Raw genomic sequence first — 27,906 nt, 5'->3', positions numbered from 1 at the left:
GCCACTGCAGTTAAACCAACCTGTAGGACAGAGCAGCTTCTTTAATTAGTGGATTAACTTTCCATCCTTATGAAAAATGTGCTTGATGTAATGTTAAGAACCTGGATTTTCTTGTCTGTGTAACAGAGAGGCATTTTAGACTGACTGGTAAATAAAGCATGAGGGTTGCTCTGGATTTCTGCAGCTTTTTCAAAGTGATGGAATGCTGCCTTCATGGCGTCCCATTGGTCTGAGATGTTCTCTCCCCCCCTCCCCATATATTAGGGTTTCTGTATAAAAAAGAGCTATTCCTCAACCTGCCTTTCACTTGCATCAAGGAGAGTGAGGAGGAACGTTCAAGGAAAGATTGACAAAGACAATGTCACACACTGTCTGCCTGCTGATATTTCTGCTATATCTTGGATTTACTCTCCCGATTGTGAAGGGAGTGTTTATGGACAAACTTGCCAGTAAGAAGAAGTGTGCTGATGAGGAGTGTTTGTGTAAGTCTCTCATCTGTTTGTTAAATTGTGTGCACCGAATGTACAACATAATGCCTGGTGTTCTGAGGGAGAGGATGGTGCATTTCACCGGTAGTTTATCACTTCCTAGAGTTAAACATTTTTTAAAAAAATAATTATAATTGTTGCAAAGTGTCCAGGTGTTCTGTACTTCTGCAAGAGCTGAGTTGCGTGTCTTTGATGAAAATGGGTAAAAATCTGCTTCTTGATTATGTGAAGCACTGTTGCATTTGCAGAGACTTGCAGGGATATCCTTTCCTCCTCTTCAAGTCCTTGAAAAATCAATCTCCCTCATTTAAGTTTGCTTCTCTCTTTCTTTTCTTCAGACGCCATTTCTCTGGCAAGAGCAGAAGATGATTACAATGCACCAGACTGCAGATTCATTAATATTAAAAGGGGGCAATTGATCTATGTTTATTCAAAGTTGGTGAAAGAAAGAGGATCTGGAGAATTCTGGGCTGGAAGTGTAAGATGGCCTTCAATACTTAAACACTATCCTACCTCAGCTATATTCTTCTGTTTTGTTTTGTTTTTTAATTTTATATGGAGTTTATCAGAGTTCTTGAAAAGCCAAGGGACAGAATAATTCTGGGTCATTCTCTAAGGGAGGCCCAACCGTATGCCTAGAAACATCTCTCTCCTCTTGCCAAGTGGTTAATGGGGTGGGGACGTAGGAGTCATGCTTACTCAAGAGAGACTGGAAATCTGTATTTCAGCAAGAAAAATCACTGCAGTTTCCTTCCTCCTGATGTTTGCTGATGAGGAGCATGTGAGTTTTCATGATGGGACCAATATCTGTGGCTGTTGACCAATAGTCAACATAGGACCCCCTGCTAATTGAGCAAAGATGCACCTTTCAAAGTGGTGGTTCTTTTATATTTAGCAGTGGGAGGGCAACAATCCCAGTACAGCATCCTTCCAGTGGCTGCTGTTGGTTCTACCTTGTGTTTCTTTTTAGATTGTGAGCTTTTTGGAACAGGGAATCATCTTATTTATTATTTATTTAGCTTTCTATGTAAACCGCTTTGCAAACTGGTTGAAAAGCAATATATAACTATTAGTAGTGGTAGTGGTAATACTTGGGTAAACATTGGGCAAAAATTTTTTTTTCAAGTGGATTGGAGTTAGAGTACTATCAGAAACCTTTAGATAGGCTGAAATCCTAAGCACACTTACTAAGGAGAAAGCCCCATTGATTCAGTGACTTCTGAGTAAATATGCTTGGGATTGCATTGTTTTTGGACTACTTTTGCATGAAGTTAAAAGGTTGCAGTGAAAGATTGAATTAATTTCTATTCTACATGTTGGTATGAGAGAGACTAAATATATATACTTATAGAAAGGAAATAATTACCAAAACAATAACACAACTTTGTTTTACTTGTTAGCATCTATTGAAATCTCCAGGACAAACCTTTCCAGTAATATGGGCTTTTAAGCATAAATCCTTTGGAGGCTATACATACACTTAAAAAAGAAAAGAAAAAAGCTGACTCTGTGTTACTTGAAAATGCATGTATACAAAAACAAAGAAAGGAGGTTGAAAATGTGATTTATTAAAATAACATGATCTATGTTGTTAGTACCTTATGGTGGCCAAAATTATCTCAAAAAAGAAATGGCAGTCTTTGTTTCCCAACAAAAAAAGCAAGGTAGTTTACTCTGGATAATAGCTGTGCTTAATTCCGGGCTTGTTTGCTGTCACCTGTAAGGTTTATGGTGAACAATACGAGGACCAGATGGGCACTGTTGGTTATTTCCCCGGGAGTTTAGTCACAGAACAGCATGTCTTTCAGGAAGCAAACAACACAATTTCCACAAAGGTAAGAAATGAGCTGTACCCTGCTACCTCCATGAATGTTTTGAACTGGTCAGTGCTGGTTTATTGTCAGAATCTCATGGTTTGGGTAATCATAGAAATGATGGTCATTGGTGGCGTTATAAGTCAGATGAATATTTCAGCAACATTAATTGTGTGACAATCTAGCTTCACTGAAATTATTAAATAAACCTCTGCAGAGTTTTCCTGATTGAATTGGCTCTGACCCTGGGTATACTGAGAGGTGCACTCCTTTGAGCACAAGGTATGCACTGTGGTTCTTGGCAAGGCTGCTTCCTGTTGCTAGAAGCTTTCTGTTTTCTGGCTGGGCTGTGTGCCACATTTTCTGCTTCTGCCCTATTGGGCTCCTTCCTCTTAAGGGAAGCAGAAGAGAACCTGAGTTTTTGCTTGTTTCAGTTCTGGAAGCCCTGTGGTTTCTTAAACAAAACTTGAGCCTAATTCTTACATAAGGTGGCAAACCTGGGTTGTACCACTGCAGGCAAAACTTTGGGGCCACTTTGGATAATACATGTACATGGAGTGGTTTGAACAATATTTTTCCAGCCCACATGTCTTTTGAAGACATTCCAACATCCTTCCAGCATATCTCTTTATCATATGTGGGGATGGATTGTCCAAACTGCCCCTCTCATGCTCCGAATACTAGTTTAGACCAGTATTTGGAGTGCATGTATGTAGAGCAGTGGTTTAGACAATCCTGCCCCACTGCCCTCCCAGCAAAAAGGAACATACCCGGAGGATGTTAGGACGTCCACAGAAGACATCACAATAGGCACTCTCTCAGCACGTCCCCCTTTTAACCACATGGGTCCTTTCTGGGGGCAGGGGAGGTATCATTCAAACCAGCCCCATCTAATGGAGGAGATCCATGATTGGATCTCCCAGTGTTTTAATTTTAAGTTAGAAGCAGATGAGGGGGTTCAGATTGTGGCAGCTGCACTAGGAAGGGTTTTAAAAACCTTTTGCATGGTGCGTTTTTCTAACTGTAATTGTGCCTTTCCACCTGCTAGTAACTCCACAGGGGTGAAAAATGCAGGTACTTGCATGAGGCTTGTATTTCTCTCTCTCTCTCTCTACCAGGCTAGTGGCAGCACAGGAAGCAGGGATTTCAAGGGATAAAAAAGCATGGGACAAAGTTCTAATGTACCCTCCAGCCCCCCCACCAATTTGCCACTGTCTCAATCCAATTTTGTGGAGGGAGTAGCTGCTTTTAAGTTAAAACACTGAGATCTCCAGTGACTGGAGATCCGGTCATGGATCTCCTGTATAATATGTAATTTGGCCTTCATCTGGCTGAAGGCACTGTCATACCAAAAAAAACTCAACAAGCATATTTGGGAGAAGGCTAGACTAGAACCCTTCTTTCTGACATCTAGTTTTCAGTGTGTGCGGATATTCTATTCTATTAATGGAAGAGCCTTTAGTCATATGAGCCCACACCTGCAGTTTGAAGTAGTACAGCCCAGACATGGGCTTACTATCTCAGTGAAAAGTAGGCCTCAGTTGAGAGTGAGACTGTAGGTTCTTTTAGTCTCCAAATTAATGTTTTTTGTCTCCCCACCCCCACCTTTCATGACTGGCTTCCTCGGTTTAATAACATTAAATAATGGACCCCCAAATAGCTGGTATAGTCAGGACAGTCAAAAGATCTCTCTTCCTCTACTCCCCTTGCTCCAGTTTGAGAGACCTATTTTCTGTGGGGGCAGACTCCCTCCATCTGCTCAAACTCTTCTCTCCTCTACCTCCCTCTCAGTCTTTTAAGAAAGAGTTTAACTCTCCTGTTGCAGTGCTCCAGAAAAACTCCTGTGCATCACAGCTGTTCAGTACAAGGGGCTTTTTGGAAGCTGAGAAGCAGGCATGTAGTATCCTACAAATGTTCAGATCAACCCCTGTATTTGTAACACCAGTGCAGCTGACCATATACAATAGCAAGGCTGGAACTTGGGATTTTTGAACATAGTGCTAGTATCGTACACTATTTCTGCCCATAACTTAGGTTTTTGGTTTTCAAAAAGTGAAGTCCAGAAATGGCTCTAAGAGGCATTGGTGAATCCTAACACGGGTTTGCATAAGCAGGCCAGCTTTTCTATTAATGTGGTCTGTGGGGGGCAGTATTTCTGCAAACTCATTGTCATATACTACACTATTGCTGGGAATCTCCAGACCCTCAGGATTGGATTTTGGGGGGAGATGAGGGCTACAGGACAGAGAAGGATGGGAAAGTCCAACTCAGCAAGTGACACTGTGCAGTTCTTTAGATCCAAGCCATTGTCTTATCAGAACTGAATTCTTGAACTTAAAAAAAAAGATTTTATTTCTTATTGTTTTCAAACTATACAGCTAGACCTAATTTTTTTTAAAAAATGTTACTTCTTTTTCAGGACATTGATTTCTTCTGTGAATAGAAGCCTGTAATGTGAACCCCAACCAAGTTGCTATTGAAAGACTGACAGAACAGAAGTCCAGAAAAGCTGAACAAAAGACAAATATGTTCTTGTTTATTGTAGATTACTGAGAAATATAGAAAGTATTACTTTACTAAAGAACTTATTTAATTAAAGGAAGGAAAACAATGAACTAAGAATAGTCCTATGTAATTTTTATTTACTTTTCTGCATTTGATACTAATCATCGTCAGACATGCTGTTGCCTTTTAAACTACTACACTTTGCTTCAGTGTAATAAAGTGGTGTTATTTTAGATAGGACGCTACACGCTTTGTGTTGTTAATCTGTGCATTGACCATCTTTCTGAGCAATCCTCTGGGAAAAGAAAAGGTTTGTTTTGTCTCGTGTCATGTGCAGTTCCCACCGACCAACTGCCTATATCTGTATTTTATCCCTGTTCGCTTCCTCCATGTCTAGAAATGTATGAAGAATAATTTGCTGAGGCGGTTTTGGCGTTTTACTTTTGGAGAGTATATGCAATTGTTCGGTAGGTTTGTGCTGACCTCCAGTGGCTGTATTGTGCTCTAGGTTTTAGAATGAAATTAACATTATATTCTACTGCAGTACTCTCAACCTGACATTTAAAACAAAAATAAAAAAAGCAAAGAGCTACCAGTTTAGGTATAAGAGGAGGCATTTTGAGGGAGAATTTCTGTGTATATTTGTATCCCAGTTCCAAAGGTAGCTGTATGGGTTACTCTCCAGCAGCTATCCCAGCAGATAGCTTGGCAAGCTGCTTAATAAATATCATGGGATCTACATTATGTTGCTTGTGTCCCAAAGAATCAATTGTGTAAACAGAAATTATGATAAATGAACACAGGCGTCCTAAGCAGGCTTACCCAGAAGTAAGCCCCACTGTGTTCAGTGGCACTTGCTATTATTATGAACTAGTATTTTTAAGCCCGTTATAATAACGGGCGCTAGCCTTCCCCCCCCTTTATGGTTTTTGTGTGTGTGTGTGTGTGTTTGTCTGTGTGGTTTTTTAAAAAAGAAAATGCTGCCAAGAGGAGACGGAGACCGGGGAGACGGAGGAGACGGAGGCCGGGACCAGGGGCCGAGTGGAGGCCGTAGAAAGCATTTTTAAAAATGCAGCCGCCGCCGTTGCCGCCGAACTCCCACCCTCCCTCCCAACTTCCGAGACCACCTTACCCCGGCCCATGTCAGTTGGGCGAAGAAAGTCCTTAATTGAAGGGGGAAAGAGGAGCTCGCCAGCAGAGCTCCTCTCGGAGCAAAGGCTCTTCCCGAACTGGCGCTTTGGGCGCGAAGGACGCCTATTGGGTCCTTCGCGTCCATAGTGTCAGTTCAGGCAGAGCCTTTGCTCAGAGAGGAGCTCTGTTTGCGAGCTCCTCTCTCCCTCTTCAATTAAGGACTTTTTTTGCCCAACTGACATGGGCCGGGGTAAGGTGGTCTCGGAAGTTGGGAGGGAGGGTGGGAGTTCGGCGGCAATGGCGGCTGCATTTTTTTTTAATGCTTTCTATGGCCTCCGCTAGGCCCCTGGTCCCGGCCTCCGTCTCCCCGGCCGGGCAAGGGCCCCAGCGTGTCCCAGCCGCCCGGCTTTGGCGGCGGCGCCAGGCCTCGGCGGCGGCTCTGCCACCACCTCGGCCGCCTTCCCCCGCCTCCTCCTCCCCCCGCCCGGCTTCGGCGGCACGGCCAGGCCTCGGCCATGGCTCCGCCGCTGCCTGGGCCGCGCCTCGGCCACTTTCCCCCGCCGCCGCTTACCCGGCTTCTTCGGGGCGGCCGCTTCTGGCCACCCAAGATGGCCGCCGGGTGCTGGCGGTCATGTCTCCCTTGCTCTGTTCTGGGCATGCACTTCGCGCATGCCCAGAACAGCCCAGGGAGGCACGGACACACGCTTGGTGTCCATCCACGGACGGACACCAAGCCTTTTATTAGAGAGGATTACTATGCTTACTTCCAGATAAGTAGGCATAGGATGCGCTTCAGTTAATCAACATATTTAATTCTCTAAGGCATACCTGTGGCTAACCTCATGCATGGCATCTGTTGCAAGAGTTAGGAGAGCTGCCGGATAGTCACGGGACAGGTGGGAGGGAGGAAAATGGCGGCTGTGGCTGGCAAAGGAAACCAGACTGGCCAAAAAGTGGGGGAGTGGGTGGCAAGAAATGGGGGGGGGGGATAAAAAGCCTCCCCATCCACCCACCAGAAAGTGGTGGGGGTCGCGAAGAAGCTGGTGCCTGACTAGCCAGAAAGCAGCAGGCAGGCCAGCTGGCCAGAAACGGGGACGGGAGAAGAAGCCCACCCTCCTGCCCGAAAGCAGCGGGTGGAGAGGGAAGAAAAAGCTGGCACGCAGCCAGCCAGAAAGTGACGGGCCAGCTGGCCAGAAAAGGGGGGGCAGGGTGGAAGGAAGAAGCCTGACTGCCTGCCCCCCCGAAAGTTCGGGGGGAGGGGGGACAAGAAAAAGGCATGCAGGCTGACAGGGGAAGAAGGTGGCGGTGGGTGGGCCGGCCGGCCGAAGGTGCAGATGTTCTGCGCCCAGCCAGTAGAAGATTAATAGTGAATATATCTTACACTGTATTTCACCTTTTTCATTAATTTTCTACTATTCTATTTAAATATTATTACAAATTGACAATATAAATGTGCACTTGTCAAGCACTTCCCATACACTAAGATGTTTAGAATTTCAAAATTCAGGACCACAGCGGCTCACTGACTTAAGTCTTTCATAATCAACTTTTAAATTTTTAACTACAAGAACTCATGTGGTCTACTGATAGCTTTTAAACTTACAAACCAGGAGTGTATACTCACAATCTTTTAAGAGTTACAGAATAATTAAGACTATCTATTGTGCTTTACTGGATCAAGCCAAGAGTCATCACATCCAGCATTCTTTGCAAGAAACCTAGCAATCAATAGGTGATAGGTAATCCACCAGAAACCGACCAATGGCCAACTGGCAGATTGCAATTACTTTTTGCCAACCACTGCAGTACACAATAGCAAATTTATGAAAACTGTTAAGGTAGAATGTATAGTGATAGGCAAAATAGATGGAGTTTGCACATAGGCTCCTATTTTGGGTACACACTTGGTTATCAACAACCGGTATACAACAGAGAAACAAGTACAGCTGCCAATAATTATTTTGGAAAACAAGAAGTTTTTTGGGTTTAAGTTGAATTTGTACATCCTTTCACCTCTAGATGTCCTCATAGTTCCAGCTCCCCAAAGTTACAAAACTGAAAACCAGGTTACATAAGTCTTGGATTAGTGCATGTTTCTGGGCTTATAGGCACTAAAGTATCTGGCCTGTGGTAAATATCCTATAATAGCCTATGGGTAAGGTGGTCCTTGAAAAGATGCTTTTTAAAGCAGAAAGTCTTACAAAGCTTAGCCACAAGGCTATGAGACAGAAATTACAAGAAATTAAGGCTATTCACACAACTGAAAGGTGGGCAGGGGGAAGGCTGCACTAAACTTAGCATCCCCAGATGATTCCTCGATGTTGGTGGGAAGTACAGACCGTGCTCCCAGACTATCTGTGCTGCTGCATGCAGTGCCAATCTCTGAAGGCTGGTTGATGCATCCACATATCCCACAATGCACCACGTGCTGAGCATTGGGGGATACCCTCATGAGACGGGTGCTCTAGACACCCATCTCTGTGTGTGCTTGGGCTGCAAGCAGCCCAAGCACCCGCATGACCCTTGTGCCAGGGTTAAGGGTGCACTTGCAAAAAGGAAAAAGGCTGGGGTAAAAAGCTGGGCGGGCAGTGCCAGAGTCCGCAACCAAGAGTGAAGCTCAACTGAGACCCAAGTCTTAGGTTGTGCTAGACGGCTTGTGAGAACTGCCTTACTGTTATGGTCCAAGCAAGACAGTGAGGTTGTTCATACAATCAAAAACTGGGCAGGACAAATGTCCTGTCCAGGTTTGGAGCTGTGTGTGCTCCCAGTTTTCGCTTGTGTGGGAAGTAAACAACTAGGTAGGAGAAGTGATTGAGTGAGAGACAGGAGCTGAGTAGGACACCTTTGCCTTCTACCTTGGTCAAATGCTGGGTATGAAAGGTGGCTAGGGTGATAATCACTCCTCCCCACTCCTCCTCAGTTGTTTGATCCCACACAAATGAAAATTGGGAGCGCACACAGCTCCCAAATCTGTTTGTGGTTGTGTGAACAGGCCCAGTGTGATGTTGGGCTATAATCAGGTGCAGGATTTAAGATCTGCAGACGCTCGCCCTCAGTTGAAGGTACTTTGAGCAAAATGAAATCAAACAAAATGTATGTATTGTCACTTGCCTCATTTGGTATCACATTAGAGGCAGTTGTCTGAGACTCCACAGGTCCTGTCTGACATTGCTTTTAGTGGTGTAGAAGCTGTTGTAGTGTAGCTCTTTCCTGAGGTGATAAAAGTCCAAGGTCACATGTGGGGAGCTCTTGCTACAGCTGTTTCTCACTCCCGTGTTGCTTCAGTTCTCTGGGGTGGGGCGTGACCTTGGCATGGGAAGAAGTAATGGTTTTATTTATTTTTAATTGGCCTCCATGCTAAATAATTGGAATTCCCCCTCCCCCATTCATATACTCAGATGAAAAACTTCCATTTTCTCCCTTCTGGAAGTGCTGGCAATCCACACAATATTTAAAATGCCATTTGTGATCCATACTGAGTATCATATGTCATGCCAACTTTTAACAATTTCACATTTCAGGAGTTCCTTCAGTGTCAAATCCTTGAGGCTATTTCCATTTCCCTTTTCCCTTTTTTAAACTTAGTTGTTCAGTTTTCCCAGTGCACCTACCCTTAAATCACTGTCCCTTTCCTTACATTTCTATTACCCTTTTATTTTTAAAATCCTTGTGATAACATCCCTCAAGCACAACTGTCTACCTCTTTATCTGACTTTCTGTCATATGATAAAAAGGATTTCATACCATGAGGCTATTTATGAAATGTTGTCAAAGAGAAAGTGGTTTGAAAATATGCATTCAGCACTAAGAAAATCAGCACTAAGAACAGCCAGTTTGGCAATCTTCCTAATGACAAACCAATAGTAATTTAAACATGAGAATTGGGTGGAAGTAATTTGCTGTGTTTACGCTCTCATTGTTGGCCTGCTTGGCACTTTCACACTGCTTTGCTAAATGGTGCCAGAATCCAGTTTCCTTTGGCAAAACTGGTGGTTTGGAATTGCCCTCCTGGCATTCCGTTTTTGCTTCCTTTGTGCTCACTATCCTCTTCCTAAGGCTAGCCTACAAGCTTTGGATGTCCTTGAGCAGGGGCGTATCTAGGGTAGGGCAGGTAGGGCACGTGCCCTGGGCACCACTTGGGGGGGCGCCATTTTTGAAAATTAATTTTTTTAAAATGGCCAGCAAAAACAAAATGGCCACCGTGCATGCTCAAATGGCCTCTGTGAGGCCCTAGTCCATGCCAGGACTTGCAGAGGCCATTTGAGCATGTGCGGTGGCCATCTTGTTTCCAGTGGCCATTTTTTAAAAAAATGTTATTTTTAAAAATGGCCACCACACATGCTCAAATGGTCCCTGTGAGGCCCTAGAAGCCAGTGGGGGGAGGGGAACCTTTGCAGACCCCCTCACGGCCTTTAGGAAGCCCCCGAAAGGGGCTACAGGTTAAAAAAATTTAAAAAATTTAATATAATATGAGTCACTGTACACATATTCAGATTGGCACATTGGAGTTAAATGTGATGTCTTAATAATATGGCTATTAATGGTGAGTTTGTCTTTTAATCAGTGTGAAATCCTTAGTATTAAGCCCCACTGGGAGTTTCTTGCTCTCTTTCTCTCATTTTAACTGTCCTTCTGAAATACTAGACTATATTCCAAGCAGTGACACAGTTTACTCTGCATATCCTTTAATTATTTTCAGAGTATCTGGGAGAAGTCAAATTCTCCATTTATTTTTAAAACTTATGTAATAGTGATGCTACAATGCATAGTAGAGAATTAGACAGGCACTTCTGTTTAGTTTTCCAAGTACATCTCCATAAAGTATTTGGGTATTTCATGAGCCCCAGCATACTGAAATGTGTAGTTTTCCAGCATTTTTTGATCTGGCTACGTCCACTGCTAAATAGTTATTGAAATATTAAAAGATTAATGAGCTTGACTTGTATTTTTGAGCTGATATTATGGTGAAGTTATCTGAAAGATGAGTGTCAGATGTTTGGACAGGGGGCGCAATTTCAGTGCTTGCCCTAGGCGCTATTCTCCCTAGATATGCCTCTGTCCTTGAGAGATTAACTGGAAATTACTCAGATGAAAAATTGAAGAGATTGTTTAATCTGTGAGACACTTCAGTCTTACTACACCCGATTAAAATACCTCAGTCTTATTACACCTGATTATTGAGAAAGAAAAGGTTACAGGGCACTCTACTCATGGGATGAGATGAATACACTCAATCAGACCTGCTTCAGATAACCAACGCTCCCCATTTGGGGATAGCGGCACCAGGTTGGTTCTCTCCAGATTCACCTCAGCAGCACATGGCAATTAATATTCTCAGACTTTCAGAGCAACAGATGTAATTGATTTAAAAAGATTTAAAATACCCTATGAACACAACAAAAACAGCTAACAAAATAAAAACCACAGAGAAAAGGGGCCAAATAGAATAATAAGCAACTAAGAGTGAAGCTCAACTCAGACCAGAAAACCTGGAAGAAAGTGTGTCAGCCAGGGCCTTCATCCGGGTCCAGCTGCATTGGGCCCAGGGCTCTTGGAATGGCTGCTGCTGACACCGTCTCTGCCCCCATGATCTTTGCGTGGTGACGGCAGAGCGACTCTGACAGGTCCCGCAGCAGGAGGGTGCCCATGGGGCACAGTGTGTTGAAACTAGCCTGAATGCTGATAGCTGTAGGTGTACTGATTGATACATTGTATCAAAATCTGATGGCTATTCTAACTGTTGGAAATTCTCTGTGGTGAGAGAATCTCTTTCTCATTATAGCAGAGTGCACAGAGGCACAACACAGCGGAAATTTAGTTAGGCATGCATGTATGCTGAGAGTAAAGTAACTTGGAGCCAATTCATAGTTTCAAATCAATATAAAAGGCATTTATTCTAGATAGGAAAGTGAGGAGTTAGGATCTCTAATCTATCTATCTAGCTGGATGCAGATGGATTCTGCATCCTCTCTGCACATATGGTGCAGGGAGAGAGGCTTGCCATGTTGCAAGGTAGGAGGCCAGGTAGGAAGAGAGAAGAGGAAGGAGGAAGTTGAATTCCCTAAGAGTAGCAATCTACATTTCAAAGGGATAGCATCAGAGCAGTGGAGAAGGGATGACCAATGTCTTGACCCTCTAGCCCTCTTACTAGTCTGTCCTCCACTGTCTGAGGCAAAGAGACAGCGCAAAGTCCTTTAACTTCCAACACTAACAGACTCTTTTTGCTGCATTAACACACATAGCAATTCTTCACGCTTTTGACCTGAGCTTCTATTGCCTAGCAGTCTAAGCTGGAGATTCCTTGAAGCAGAATTTATGGCAGAATATTATTAATTTTAATTACAATTTACCCTGATTGATTTATGCTCTGAGTTAGGAACATAGGAAACTGTCTTATATTGAGGCAGACCATTCATCCATCTAGCTCAGTATAGCCTGCACGAATTGTGTTTTATAGCTGCTTCCCTCACACACACAAAGAAATCTTGTGTAGCTCTAACAAAAGGTTTACTTAGCAACAATTCCATTTTCTCCTTCTCCTTTCCCTCCCTTTTCCTTTCTGACTCCACCCCCCACACTCTCTATAGCATCCCCACTGGGACAAACGTCCAAACAATTAAATACAAAAGATAATTGGATAGAACACATCCAATTGGCAGTGGCACTCTAAGTTTTCAAACAGGAGTCTTTCCCAGCTTACTTGGGGATGCCAGAGATTACCTGGGACCTTCTGCCAGATGCTCTACCTCTGAGCTACAGCCCCATCAGATAAAGGGAATATTTTACTGCAGACAGTGCTCACAGGTAGTCTCACCCATCCAAATGCAAACCAGGGCAGACCCTGGGGTCTTAGCAAAGGGGAAAATTCATGTTCACTACTGCACGATCAGCTCTCCATCTTATTAAAAAAAGGTTAAGAGTTTAAAATCTTTTCAGTCCGCAAGTGTAAATATAATACTACTCCATCTTATTTATTTATTTATTATTTCCCTGTGTAAACCGCCCTGAGCCATTTTTGGAAGGGCGGTATAGAAATCAAATTAATGAATGAATGCTGGTTCAAACATTAAGGCCTTTCATTGCCCAAAGATGTTCAGGTTTGAGCTTTGGTGTGAGAGATAATTCAAATGCTAGGAAGCAACCACTGAGTAAGAATGCTTTTTTCTATATATGTTGTCTTTGTCAACATTTTTTTACATGGTTAGTATTATTAGTACTGAAGTCTCCTGTTTAGCCATAAAATTGGCTAAACTATGGAGAAAAGGGGACAAATAGAATCAAAATATATTGATTCTTGGCAAATGAGTAGGAGGCATATTTATTTTTTGCTCTTAGGAACATGCTTTACAGGAATGCAGTAGTAGTAGTTGTTTATTTACGATCTTAGATCAAACATCAGACTATACACAGAATATACACAGTAAAGAGAGAAAACAAAAACAGAAACAAAGTCTAAAATGTCATCAAATACATAAAATCAGGAACCTTTGACAGTAACCGATTGCTGTGCTCTAGCTTCTCTTTGTTTGGTCAACGTGTAACAGTATTTAGCAACCGCCAGGGATATTGTTGGGTCCCTATCTTCTAATAAACATATAAGAATTGTCTCCACTGAGTGGCTTTTGAGATCTTTCAGATACTGAGATAAAAATAAATCTCTTTCATCAGTATAAAGTGGACAATGTAACAGTGAATGCATCAATGCAAATATTCAAAGATCTACCACAGTTTTCTTCCTTTACTTTCATTGTAAGTCAGATGGTATGGACAAAAGTACAAGAGGCCAAGACTGGGATTAGAAGCCTAACAACAGCCCAGTTTTAGACATGCGTACTTTGAAGTAAATCTCACTAATATCAATGGGACTTCCAATAAATGTACATAAGATTGCAACCAAGCCTTCGCTGACCCTTTGCGTGCTTACTGATATCACTGAGTGCTTGAAAAGGTTAAAAAACGGCCTTAGGTTGAAATCCTGAACATATGCACTCTGGCAGATGGTCTCTCTGAGATGACCCAGAGACCAAGCTGGCTGCTGCATTCTGAACCAGCTGAAGTTTCCGGACTATGTACAAAGGCAGCCCCACGTAGAGCGCATTACAGAAGTCCAGTCTGGAGGTTACCAACAAATGTACCACTGTTTTGAGGTCATTGATCTCAAGAAACGGGCGCAGCTGGCGTACTGTCATTTTAAGAAAGTATATAACCCCGCCAGTTTCCCTCCAGAACTGCATGGGTGGAGTTTGCTTGGGATATTTTTTTAATGTCCTGGTCTTGTGAATAACTACAGAATTATCCTGTTATTTTTGTTCAGTAAAGAAGCCTGTTGCTTCAAGCTGGTGATCTGGTTACTCATTCTGCCCTAAGAGCCTAGTGGAGAGACAACAAAGATGATCCACAAAGTGAGTACACCCAAGAGACCCACAGCCATAAGAAGACATTGAGGCAATCAAGCAATCCTTTATTACGGCCAGAGACCAGCATAAAATTGATACAGCTTAAAAATTACATGTTATGTGATGTTGTTATGATGATATGATGGTACATAACTTGACAAATCTAAAATTAAGGATGATTGCAATTTAAAAGGCAAGTTAAAATACGTATTAGTACATAACACCAAAAGGCTAAAACTAAGAATGATTGCAGATTAAAAAGTAAAATAGATAGAATATACTGGTTAAAATTAAATAAGCTAAAAAGCTAAAATTACTAAATTTTATTTTTTTATTTTTTTATTGTTGCATTTATATACCGCCTTTCGTTAAAAGACAACCCCAAGGCGGTTTACAAAAGTTAAAACATACAATAAAAGACAATAAAAATATTAAGCTAAAAAATACATAAAAACAGACCAAATTTAAAATCTATAAAATACTAGCATAAAAACAATACAACAGGTAAAAATACACAGAAGCAGCAGTAAGAATGATTATGTAAAAGCCTGGATAAAAAGCCAAGTTTTAACAAGCTTTCCAAAAGCCGTGATGGAGTCCGAGGAGCGAATGGCCACTGGGGGAGCATTCCAAAGTCTGGGGGCAGCAACAGAGAAGGCCCTGTCCTAAGTGCACAACAGCCGGGCCTCCCTCATTGTGGGCACCCGGAGCAGGGCCCCCTCAGATGTCCTCATCAAGCGGGCAGCAACCCTTGGGAGCAGGCAGTCCCTCAAATACCCCGGGCCCAAACCGTTAAGGGCTTAAAAGGTCAAAACCAGCACCTTGAATTGGACCCAGAAACGAACCGGCAGCCAGTGCAACTCTTTCAGAATGGGTGTGATGTGCTCCCACTGGGCAGCTCCAGATAAAACCCTAGCTGCTGCGTTTTGCACTAGCTGCAGTTTCCAGATATTCTTCAAGGGCAGCCCCACATAGAGTGCGTTACAGTAATCCAGCCGCGACGTGACTAAGGCATGGGTAACCATGGCCAGATCTGCCTTCTAGAGAAAGGGACGCAGCTGGCGCACTAAAGCTAAAAGAGAGAAAATAATAATATAGTGAGACAGTTTCTGTTATCGAAATGCCCCGAAAAAAATAAAGAAGGGGCTATTCCTATGACCAGCCAAGGGGACCCCGGCCCTGTTTGGGATGGTTGTGTGCTGCCATGGGAGTCGCACAGCTCCCGGTGGCCAGCCCTCTAAAATGCCCCCCGTTTTTGTGATCATGAGTTGCCATGGCGCGGTTCCGTGCTGCAGCGAATCATGAGGAAAGCCCCAACTGGGAGTCTACAACAAGCCTCCCTGCGTCAGGGGGCTCCCCAGAATGCCTCACACACTTGTATGGGGCATTCTGGGACTTCCAGGGGCCAGGTGGCCCCTGATTCCCGCCATCCCAACCAGCTCCACGATGGAGCCAGTAATAGTGTGGGTGGCACATTCCCTGCTCGCGTGTGGGGAGAGTGGGTCAAGCCCACTCTGCCCGCACAAGCCCTCATGGTGCTTCACACTACTGGTGTGAAATGCCTCATTATGTGCACTAGGGAATATGCTCAACTGAATGCAGTGCAACTCATTTCCAAGTAAACACTCGTAAGATCATACTACAGAGATGCAATCCCCTATGCACACCTACCTGACTGGCAGTAAGGCCAATGGAATACAATGGATCTTACATCCAAGTGTACAGAGGATCAGATCCTGATTTCAGATGTTCAGTGTGACAAGTTAAGGATAGCTCTATCTGGCCAGTTCCCTTTCTGCAGCATCCTAGAAGAGGGATGCACAACTTGGGCCCTCCTCCAGGTGTTGGATTACAACTCCCATAGTCCTGAGTACTGGTCACTGTGGCTGGGAAGGAGTTGTAGTCCAGAAATAACTAGAAGACCAAAGTTGTGCGGCTCTGGCCTAGAAGACTGAGTGGTTGTGAGATACTTGGAACCTTGAAAAATGGAGCTGGCATGAAGCAGATAACGCTAGTCTGCAGCTATGCAGAATTCAGCTAAAGAACTGTTTATTTGACTTGACTGGGCTGCTGATGAGGTCCCATTCCAGAGCTGCATCAGTGTGGGCATGTTGATCAAAGCCAATGCGCAGCCCTCTCCTGTGGAAAAGCAATACTGTTATGTGAATTTCCCCCTGAGTAGAGCTTCACTTCCAGGAACTGGTTTACTAATTCCTAGTTAGGGTTGTGCCTGCATCTTGCCTAAGAGATAAAAAGAAAAGGGTCTCAGACTTCAGTGCTGTCAAGATTTGTTAAAGAAGGTTCATGACTGATGTATCTGACTACTAAAATGTGTGTGGGTGGATGGATGCTTTCCATCGAGCACTGATATGTGCTGACAGGCTGTGCGCTGTTGCACAAACAGGCCTGACAATTAAAATGTGCTTGCTTGATGTGGCTAGAGAAAGATGCAGCTCTGCATCATTTCCTTCAGACCTTGGAGTGGGGGGAATAAAATACATATTATTACAAGTAATTGCATGTGGATATCCCCCAAAAGCTTGGGAGGGGGATGTTGTTAACAGGAGAGTGGGGGTGGGGAGAGGATAAGGGCTGTTTAATATTTTTCTTCCCAGCCATTTCTCCAAATTCTCCTTGCAGCTACTTTCCATCCATGCAGGAAATGATAAAAGATTATCTATCTATCTATCTATCTATCTATCTATCTATCTATCTATCTATTCACTAGCTGAGCCAGACCAGGGGCAGCCCGTGTCCGGCCGCCATGGCCCCTCTCACCCCGCCCCACCCCTTACATCTGACATGAGACATGGAGATTAGCCACGCCCCCGCATCTGATTTCAGATGCAGGGGCATGTGGTCTGGCTACCGAATGGGGCCACGCAGCTCCGTTTGGGAGTTAGATCCAGGCCAGCGCTGCTTAAAGGTAGGGAGAGCCGCTTCTGGCCATGCTGCAAACTCAGCGCTGGCCATCCAACTCCCGTTGCAGGGAGACTCTGTAGCTCCATTTGGGAGCTAGATTGGGGCCAGCTCTGTGTTCGCAGTGCAGCCAGAAGCAGCTCTCCCTGCCTTTAAGGCAGAGAAGAGCCACTCCTGGCTGCACTGTGAATGCAGCGCTGGCCATTTAACTCCTGAATGGGGCTGTGTGGCCCCGCTTAGGAGCTAAACCAACACCCCCCACATCTGATGTCAGACTGATGTCCCCTGAGGGGTGGCGGCCCAGGTTCTTTGAACCTGGTCGCCCAATGGTGGCTACGCCCCTGCATCCATCTATCCACTCACCCACTTCAGGAAGAAAAGCATTTGGGGAGTGTGATTTTGAATAGGGAAATGGTTCAGAAGCTCCTTCCCCCCTGCCTCTTCCATTCTCAAATGCTGTTGTCAAGGTGGCTTCTCAATTAAAAAACAAAAGCCAGGGGAAACAAACATGCAGCTGCTTGTAATGCGTGGCCCAAAGACCACATTTTCTGCAAGCAAATGTTTCCCTTGCCAAATGGGCCCTTTATTCTAGGGGAAATACTATCTATCTATCTATCTATCTATCTATCTATCTATCTATCTATCTATCTCATATTGAATTTAAAACATCTGTCATTGCTGAGCCACTGACAGTTTCTCTTGACTGGACAATTGACCTTTTGATGACACTGGAAACACAATGCTAAATGCTTTAATAAAGAAGTAGAAATAAAAAGGGATGCTTTGAATCATACCAGCCTGTATGGTCTGGAATGCATTGTGCAAAATCCCCACATTTGGTGCAAACAAAGAAGCCACTTGCTGAACTCAGTGGACTTTCCCCACCTGACCAATCTTCAGCAGCACTTTCCCCTTGTTCTCATTATAAAACAAAACCACTGAGGGATGGGCCTTCTCCTTCTCCATTGCTGCCTCGAGGCTTTGGAAAGTGCTCCCTGCTGAAATAACATCCTCCCCATCTCTGACAACTTTTTAAAAGGCAGTTAATTAGACTTATATTTTTAATTAGACTTATAGTTTTTAACCTTGTGTTAAATTTTAATTAGACTTACAGTTTTTAATCTTGTGTTAAATTTAACAATATTTCAATGTTTTAATTTTGTTTTAATTTGTACTATTGTAAACCACCCAGAGACATAGGTTTTGAGTGGTATATAAATATTATGAATGAATGAAAGAATGAATGAATTTAAAAAATGATCCCAAACAATCTTTGCTAAATGTAGGGTTTCTTGTCCACTGTACTTGTTGAGTATTCTTCTTTATGGTAATAGTTTCCCAAATATTTTTCTGGTGCCAAGAATGAATGGAATTATGACAATCAACTCTTGAAGGCTCAGAAGTCTGCTATGTCTGGAAAAGGAAACCCAGTGCCTTGGAGCCAGGGTGTGGTGGGGGAATGCACTCAGCTTTACCCAACAGATACTGGTAGGTTGTTTAGCACAATCAGATGGTTACTGTCTAATAGCTTAGATGACTTCTGTCCCCTGACCTCGGCTACAGTTCAAGAGTCCAGAGGGAAGGTAGGACAAAGTCCTCTCATGCAGGCATGTCATCTGGAAGATCAGGCATGAAGCCCCTCTCTGCAAGTAAAAAAAAATAAATCTACTTATCTGTTTTCAGATCCCCTTCCTTCCTCCCTGCTTCCTCCCTGGCTTTAATCCTGGCTTGTAGGCATTTCTTGCCCTGCCTTAGCATTGGCAGCATCATATTGCTTCCAGGCCTACTTAAGGAGAAGGCATGCATTCTAAGTGTGGTAAAATCCACACTTGTTCATTGTATTCCAAAGCAATGGTTTTCTAGGCAGGTAATGCAACCACTTCTGCCACACTTTTAGAGGTCCATTTGCTTTCATGTTGGGTTAGCTCCTTGCACCACAGAGATAACAGCTGGCCCTGACCACTGTGGTGACTCACAAAAGACTATACACTGGTGGCTACTCCCAATTGCTGTGAAGGGGAATCTTTATGGAAATTTTGGCATTATTTATTAATAATCTTGGACCATAAAATTGTTACATCATTGGTTTAATGACTATCTGCTGGCATTTCAGAATGCTTCTGTTTGCTATTGTAGCATTTAGAAAATCATCCTCAGAGGTGACATCTCTGTTAAAAAAAAATCTAATGATTTTGGCTTTGTTTGCCAAGATGAAAATTATGATACCTCTGAGCTCACATATATAACAAAATATTTTAAAATTACAGTACTGTCAGCCTCAGCACTGAGATGATCATTCATAGGCACTGTGCTTGCAGTACTGATGGCGTTTCCTGCTTTCCTGTCACTAGTCCTATGAAGAATATGTGTTTATCTGTCTGCATTTGTCATCTTCATGCACTGAAAACGTGGTGTCAGGGTGGAAACCAGGTACCCTGCATCTCTTGGGAATGGTATCAATTGCTAGGAAACATTAGAAGGCATCTTTATCTCTTCTTAAGAAAGATAAGATCAGTTTCTACAGATGTAGCCATATCTACATCTGCACCTACAGATATGGCTACAGTATAATTACATTATGAACTAAAAATCCATTACCATGGGAAGTAACATTGGCTGAAGGTACTTTTTGTGTGGGGCACTTGCTCTTTGATTGTGGAATGCTGCACACTGGATTAGATATGTTCATCTTGGAGTGTGTGTGTGTGTGTGTGTGTGTGTGTGTGGTGGACCTTTTGAGCTGAGGATGGGACTAGAGTTGTCAGTCTCTTCCAATTATCTGAGTCTTGGACAAGAAATATAAGAATGATGGTCCCCATTGCTAACTACGTCCTTTGTAAATAATGCACACGAACAAATGGCCTACTCATAATGTAAAATTGTATCTGGATGTGACATCCTGGAGGGTATATTACATCCATTCTTCCAAGGAAAACAGGATTAGCTAAGTAATTTGAGTCTTCTTGAAGGAAAGTCTACTTCCTGTATTGTTTGGTAAAGAAGAGGCAATAGATTTAGTTTCTCACATCCATACTGTTGTAAAGGTTTTTAGTTTTAGAACACACATTATAAAATCCAGGCACTCTGCAGGCAACCAGCCACAGTGTGGCATTAAAATTAAATCTTCCTGTACTTCACACAGTCATCCCAGCAAGTCAAAGCAATGCCTATAAACAGCTAAAATTGCACAACTTCAAACAGATGAGGGCTGCCAGATGTAGCCAATGCCTCCATTTCAACATGATGTCATATAACATAATGGACCCCCTTATTTCGGATATCACAGCTTTTAAAAGGAATTATCTAGAAACTCAGTTCGTATATAATGACAGAGGCAGCTGTGTTTAACTTAAAATTTCTGCAGGATTCACAATAACATGGCCCTTTGGTGAAGGAGAGGTTTAAGGAGATTTAAGGAGAGGTTGACACTGAATCTGGAAAAGATGCAATAAGAGATGTCCTCTTCTGCCATAATGTACTCCCCAGAATATTCTTTAACCTTGTTAAAAACGTGTGATCTTTGATATTTTGTATTCCTAAAATAGCCAAATTGTAGACTGTAGGTTCTATATTGTTTTGTTCCACAATCTGTTCCACCCTGGGATGCGCAAAGCCTCCCTGACACATTTCACTAATCTTTTAAACACCCTTTAAGCTTTCCTTGAAACTCTTTATTTGTTTGTTTGTTTGTTTATTTGAATGTTTAAAATACTGCCTTTCTGCCTTTAAAAAGGCATTCAAGTTGGTATACAACATAATGTCAAAATATAAACAAAATCAAATTAAAAACTAAACAATATACAAAAAGAAAATAGAAAAAGTCATGGCCCTCCAGCGATGGCATTCTAATGCTGTTATCTTGAATTTTTTTTAAAAAAAACCCGCACACACCAAACAAACCCTTGAGTGTTTACTTCTGCCCTAAGGCTTATGTCTGGTAGCCAGTTCAGGGACTTACTGACAACCAACTATAATCACTTTTCCCATTCTGGTTTCTTCTATTAGCTTTTAATTAACTGTGATTCTTGGTTATTTTCCATTTTCTTTAGTTCATTCTTCCATGCCATTCAAACCTCATGAGTTAAATGCTCAGAATTATGAGACTTTAAATGAAAACAAGAATAAGAAACATTAAGAGCGCACTGAGGCTTTGCTGTGTGTTATGATGATTATAATTTCAAAGCTCTAGAAACATAAAAAGGGCTTTGAAATGGTAATACATTCACCATCTAGCACAGTTCAGCTCCCTGCTTCTTTCTTTTCAGAGATTTGGAAATCTGACCATTTTATCTTAACTCAGTTGGGTTATGTGAACCAAAATACTTGCTTTTTGAATTTTTAACGAGGATCCAGAAACTGGACACAATCCAGAGAAATTACATATCTTTCCATCCCACTGGCAACAGCCTCCATAGTGAGATGCAGCATAACTGCATCATACACAGCAGTTGGGGAAGGGCTCAGTGGCAGGACACATACTTTGCATGAGGATGGTCCAAGCTTCAATTCCTGGCAACTCCATTTCAAAGTATCAGATAGCAAGTGATGGCAAAGATCCTTACCTGAGACTCTGGAAAGCCACTGCCAGAGTAGAAAATACTTGATCCACATTAAAAATCAGGGGTTGGCAGGCAGCCCCTGGCATGTGCGCCAAGAGTGGCACATGAGGTGCTTCTTTGTGGCACAGACAGAGGCTGAGGAAGCTCCTAGGAAGAGGTGAAGTGGCCCCACTCGTGATGGTGTAAGGGTCCCCCCGCTCCACCTTCTTCCTGTGCACTTCCTCCTCAGCCTTTCCTGGCCAGATTGCAGCTGGTAAGTGAAACTGGGAGGCGTGTTTTCTAGGGGAAGAAAGAGACTGTCCCACAAGGACAGGTTTAAAATGGGCCTCATGCACCATTCAAAAGAAAGGTAGTTTACCTGCAGAAACATATGGCAGTGCAAATCTAAATGTAGCTTTAAGAGCTGCTCATAAGCAGATTGGCAAGATCGTAAGCAAGGTAGGACAGTCTGCTTTGTGCACAGTGCTGCTTTAGCCACAGCAGCGCAAGTGAAATGGCTCTCTTTGCAGCTGTCTTTAGAATCAAGGTGCCCAGGCGTGTTTGCTGATTAGCTGAAATACCCACTCCAACATGGATTCAGTTGACATAGTTCACAGTTGTGTTCCCTGTAGCCACACCAAATCTCTGCATCTTAGTTCACCAAAGCACTATTTTTACATACAGCACACACTAATTAAATGTTGTTGCTCGAGTCAGACAGACCTGGGCGTCACAGGATTCCCCCCACCCCCACACACATTATAGTTTCATCAAGTAATCTGATTCTGTTTCAGTTTCCTCTCCCACATTCTGTCTCGATTTACAACTTGCCAGTAGCAGCTCATGCTAACAAGCTGGAGTGGCCTCTTGGCCTCACCCAACTGTAATTGAGCCATGAGGGCTGGTCATTCATCTGGTAGGAGAGGGAAATCCTCAATAGGGTGAATGACCAGGGTTAAGAGTTACCCTCCCGTACTGGACAATAGGGATGTGCAAACAGGTTCAACATTGAACATCAGTTTGGTTTGATCTTTGGGGTCGAACCAAACCATCCCTTGTTCGTTCAGACCCTGGACAGAACACGCCCCCCCTCGACTGTTCAGGGGGTCTGCAGACATTTCTTTTGGGTAAAAAACAAAAAACAAAATCTTTTTACTTACCCCCTCTAGGGGAGTTGTTGGAGGCCACCATGCCAGAGGTGGAAGGCCCAAATGGGCCAAAGAATCAGCCAGCCAGCTGGAATGGGCATCAAGGGAGGCCGGTGGTGGTGGGGGAAACCTCCGTGGACCCCCTGCTGGCCTCCCTTGATGCCCAAACTGGCCAACTGGCTGGCTCTTCGGCCCATTCAGGACTTCCTCCTCTGGCGTGGTGGCCATTTGGGAGGTCACTGTGCCTGTGCAATTGGCCTTTGTATGGGGTCATGGGCATCAAGGGAAGCAAGTGGGGGGAGGGAGAACCTCCACAGACCCACCTCCCTGCTGCCTTCGGCAACTCCCCCAGAGGGGGTAAGGAAGAAGAAGAAGAAGAAGAAGAAGAAGAGGAGGAGGAGGAGGAGGAGGAGGAGGAGGAGGAGGAGTTTGCAACCTCCGCCCCCCGGACTGGACCAAACTAGACTGGGGTGGGTGGGGGTTTTGAGGGGGTGCCAGACCGAACTGGCCTGGTCCAGTTCAGGTCTGGTCCAGACTCAAACTGACAAATTTCATCTCTACCAGGAGTTCACTAGGTGGCCTTAAGCAAGCTAACTCCTCTCAGTCTCAGCACCTCAGCTGCAATCTGCAGCACTAACCATACAGGGTTGTTGTAAAGGTTACAATTAATGCAAATGAATGCTTTGAACATTACTTCTTAAAGCTATCTATGCAAGTGGCCATTACTACATCCCATGGCAGAGAATTCCGTATATTAACTATGCACTGTGTGAAAAAGTACTTCCTTTTGTCGGTCCTAAATTTCCTGGCCTTCAGTTTCATGGGATATCCCCTGGTTTGAGTGTTGTGAGAGAGGGAGAAAAATTGCTCTCTGTCTACTCTCTCTACTCCATGCATAGTTTTATACACCTCTATCATATCTCCCCATAGCTGCCTCTATTCCAAACTAAAAAGCCCCAGATGCTGTAGCCTTGCCTCATAAGGAAGGTGCCCTAGGCCCCTGATCAGATGAGGCCCCTGATCAAGTTTTCACTCTTCTGTATCTTTTCCAATTCTACAATGTCTTTCTTAAAATACAGTGACCAGAACTGAACACAATACTCCAGATGTAGCCTCACCATAGATTTGTATAAGGGCATTATAATATCAGCATTTATATTACCAACCTCCTTCTTAATGATCCTTTGAAAAGAATTGGATTTTTTCATAGCTGCTGCACACCGAGTCGACACTTTAATGAACTGTCCACCATGAACCCAAGATCTCTCTTCTGGTCAGTCACTGACAGCTCAGACCCCATCAGTATATATGTGAAGTTGGCTTTTTTGTCCCTATATGTATCACTTTACACTGAACCACATTTTGCATTTTGTCACCCACTTACCTATTTTCAAGAGATCCTTTTTGAGTTCCTCACAATCTGTTTTGGATTTCACTGCCCTAAATAGTTTAGTGTTATCTGCAAATTTGGCCATTTTGTTGCTTACCCTCAACTTATAGATCATTTATGAATATGTTAAAGAGCACTGGTCTCAGTAGAGATCTCTGGGGGACCCCCACTTTTTACTTCTCTCCATTGTGAAAACTGTCCATTTATTCCTACCCTCTATTTCCTGTCCTTCAACCAGTTACCAATCCACACATGAACCTGTCCCTTTATCCCATGACTGCTATGTTTACTTGAGCATTTGGTGAGGAATGTTGTAAAAAACATTTTGGAAGTCCGAGTATACTATGCCAACTGGATCAACTTTATCCACGTGCCCATTTGACATTCTCAAAGAACTCCAAAAGGTTAGTGAGGCAAGACTTGCCCTTGCAGAAGCCATGTTGGTTCTCCTTCAGCAAGGCCTGTTCTTCTATATGTTTAATAATTCTGTCCTTGAGAATGCTTTTGCCTGGCCCTGGCACAGAATTTGCCTGGCCCTGGCACAGAAGTTAAGCTAACTGGCCTGTAGTTTCCTGGATCCTCCCTGGATGTCTTTCTGAAAATCAGAGTTACATTGGCTACTTTCCAGTCCTCTGGCACAGAACCTGATTGTAGGGACAGTTAATGGAACTGCTCCTGGGTAATGGGTAAACACCCCAGAAATTGCATTCGGGCTCACGTGGGGAAATTAGCTCAGGGACAAGAACAGTTCCCCATCAGATTAAATTTGCACAAAATTGTGGACCCAGGAAATAACTGGACTGAAGCAAGATTGAAGTTTCAAAAATCAAAAAAAGGGTTGAAGAGAGGGGTACAGCAGAAAAAAAATGTGGTTAAAGCAATCCTATTAAAGATACGTTCAATAGCAAAGAGGTGTTTTAGCTTGAAGTCCTAATTGTATAAATTCCCAGCTGGGCTAGGGAAAGAGGCTTTAGAAAAGGAGGCAGATGGATTTAAGAAAAAAGGAGCAGGGATAGAGATGGACCTAGCAAGGGGCAAACATTCATATTACCTGAGCTTCTACTGGAACAGAAATCTCGAGGCTGCCTGAACAACCAAGGGACTTCGTTCCTCATGGATAGCTTGATCAGAAGCAGGGGTGAGAAGATTGGAGGGGTTAGGTGATAGGGGTGCGTCTCTGTGGAACCAGCTACCTATGTTGGTGAGGAGGACCAATAATCCAATCAGTACTTTTAATAGGTGCCCCTCTACCTCTTTAGTGAGTGGGGAGAGTAACCTCCATGAGCCTTATCTGCGTCCTTCCTGCTGAGTTAATTGGTGCATTAGCTTCCTGCTATTTATTTATTTATTTACTTACTTACTTACTTACTTACTTACTTGCACAGACAGGTGTTATTGACTGGTTTGTTTTATCCAGACATCGAGTCCTTCCCAAGGACCTGGGATGGCTGAATTTTATTATCAATGTTGTTGCTGTTATTATAGATATCGTCGCAGAAAATAGGCTGTTCCAAGTAAAGTTGCTTTTTGTAATTGGCTGAAGGTGATTTCTGTGTCCCCTATGGTGTTGAGGTGCTCTTCAAGTTGTTTTGGAATTGCTCCTAGGGCACCAATTACCACTGGGATTATTTTGGTCTTTTTCTGCCACAGCCTTTCAATTTCAATTTGTAGATCTTTGTATTTCGTGATTTTCTCTATTTCTTTTTCTTCTATTTTGCTATCCCCTGGTATTGCTCATTTGATTATTTTAACTTGTTTTTCTTTCTTCTCGACTACAGTTATATCTGGTGTATTGTGTGGCAGATGTTCGTCTGTTTGTAGTAGGAAGTCCCATATTATTTCTTGTTTACACAGTCAGACAGGTGTTATTGACTGGTTTGTTTTATCCAGACATCGAGTCCTTCCCAAGGACCTGGGATGCCAGAATTTTATTGTCAATTGTTATAGATATCGTCGCAGAATATAGGCTGTTCCCAGTAAAGCTGCTTTTTGTAATTGGCTGATGGTGATTTCTGTGGCCCCTATGGTGTTCAGGTGCTCTTCAAGGTCTTTTGAAACTGCACCCAGGGCGCCAATTACCACTGGGATTATTTTGGTCTTTTTCTGCCACAGCCTTTCAACTTCAATTTGGTGATTTTTTCTATTTCTTTTTCTTTTATTCTGCTATCCCCTGGTATTGCTATGTTGATTATTTTGACTTGTTTTTCTTTCTTCTCGACTACAGTTATATCTGGTGTATTGTGTGGCAGATGTTTGTCTGTTTGTAGTCAGAAGTCCCATAATATTTTTACATCTTCATTTTCGACCACTTTTTCAATTTTATGGTCCCAACAATTTTTGGCTACAGGTAGCTTGTATTTTTTGCAGATGTTCCAGTGTATCATCCCTGCTACTTTGTCATGCCTTTGTTTGTAGTCAGTCTGTGCAATCTTTTTACAACAGCTGATTAGGTGGTCCACTGTTTCATCTGCTTCTTTACAAAGGCGGCACTTGCTGTTTGTTGTGGATTTTTCTACTTTTGCTCTAATTGCATTTGTTCTTAGTGCCTGTTCTTGTGCAGCCAGTATTAAACCCTCTGTTTCTTTCTTCAAGTTGCCATTCTTAAGCCATTGCCAGGTCTTGGTGATGTCTGATTTTCCACTTATATTGTGCAAATATTGACCATGCAGGGGCTTATTTTTCCATTTTTCTGCTTGGTTCTTGACTTGTTCTTTCTTGTAGGCCTGCTTTGTTTCATGGGTGTTGAATAGTTTTGCATTATTGACCATTTGAAGTGCATCTTCTTCACTGTCCTTGATATATTCTTCAAGGCCTCTTTTCTCCTCCTCGACTGTTTGATGGACTTGCAGCATTCCTCTTCCACCTGAGCTGCGAGGGAGGTATAGCCTATTGACATCACTGCGGGGGTGCAGAGCATGATTGATGGTCATGATTTTCCTGGTCTTACGATCTAGCTTCTCTGTCTAGCGTCTCTGCCTGGGTCCAGTCTATTATTCCTGCAGTGTATCTGATAACAGGTATAGCCCAGGTGTTTATGGCTTGTATGGTGTTCCCGCCATTGAGTTTGGACTTGAGGATTTTTCTAACTCTCCTGATGTATTCACTTCCAATTTTTCTTTTAACTTCAGTGTGTGCGATGTTATCAGCCTGGAGAATGCCCAAGTATTTGTAAAGTTCTTTCTCTTCCAGGTTCTTGATCTTGCTTCCATTGGGCAGTTCTAGTCCTTCTGTTTTTGTTATTTTTCCTCTCTTCATTATTAATGCAGCACACTTGTCTAGTCCAAACTCCATTGCTATATCACTACTGAATATACAGAAAGTGTTTAGCAGTGATTCAATTTCTGACTGGGACTTTCCATACAACTTCAGATTGTCCATGTACAGCAGATGGTTGATTTTACTTGATGTTTTAGATGTTTGGTATCCGAGGCCTGTTTTGTTTAGTAATTGTGAAAGTGGGGTCATGGCGATTACAAACAACAGAGGGGATAGTGATTCCCCTTGGAAAATGCCTCTTCTAATGCTAAACTGTCCAAGTGTCTCGCCATTGATTGTTAACTGTGTACTCCACATGCTC

At 43.1% G+C, this 27,906-nt stretch overlaps 1 protein-coding gene and 1 long non-coding RNA gene across 2 annotated transcripts in view; both read left to right on the top strand.

Annotated features, from left to right (window-relative positions):
* The first annotated feature begins 302 nt into the window (after positions 1-302).
* On the top strand, positions 303-5,548 carry OTOR (otoraplin). The gene is made up of 4 exons (XM_053284456.1): positions 303-482; positions 827-966; positions 2,213-2,323; positions 4,722-5,548. Exons 1-4 carry the CDS (start codon positions 359-361, stop codon positions 4,743-4,745), a joined length of 399 nt encoding a protein of 132 aa, XP_053140431.1. The 5' UTR covers positions 303-358; the 3' UTR covers positions 4,746-5,548.
* A 538-nt stretch (positions 5,549-6,086) lies between these two features.
* The window catches only part of LOC128340356 (uncharacterized), a 43,214-nt gene continuing 21,394 nt past the window's right edge, over positions 6,087-27,906 (top strand). Inside the window, exons 1-3 of the long non-coding RNA XR_008313643.1 lie at positions 6,087-6,188; positions 14,253-14,340; positions 18,615-18,741. This is a non-coding gene — a long non-coding RNA (uncharacterized LOC128340356). The remainder of the gene's footprint in view (positions 6,189-14,252; positions 14,341-18,614; positions 18,742-27,906) is intronic.

The sequence above is a fragment of the Hemicordylus capensis genome, chromosome 1 (genome assembly GCF_027244095.1).
Source record: "Hemicordylus capensis ecotype Gifberg chromosome 1, rHemCap1.1.pri, whole genome shotgun sequence".
Lineage (NCBI taxonomy): Eukaryota > Metazoa > Chordata > Lepidosauria > Squamata > Cordylidae > Hemicordylus > Hemicordylus capensis.
The sequence above is the reverse complement of the archived record's forward strand: the minus strand, read 5'-3'. Positions and strand labels throughout refer to the sequence as shown.

Coding starts and splice junctions, on each gene's coding strand:
- OTOR (XM_053284456.1), top strand. CDS start 359: ATGTCACACACTGTCTGCCTGCTGATATTTCTGCTATATCTTGGATTT. Junction 483..826: donor TGCTGATGAGGAGTGTTTGT/GTAAGTCTCTCA, acceptor TCTTTTCTTCAG/ACGCCATTTCTCTGGCAAGA. Junction 2,324..4,721: donor ACAACACAATTTCCACAAAG/GTAAGAAATGAG, acceptor CTTCTTTTTCAG/GACATTGATTTCTTCTGTGA.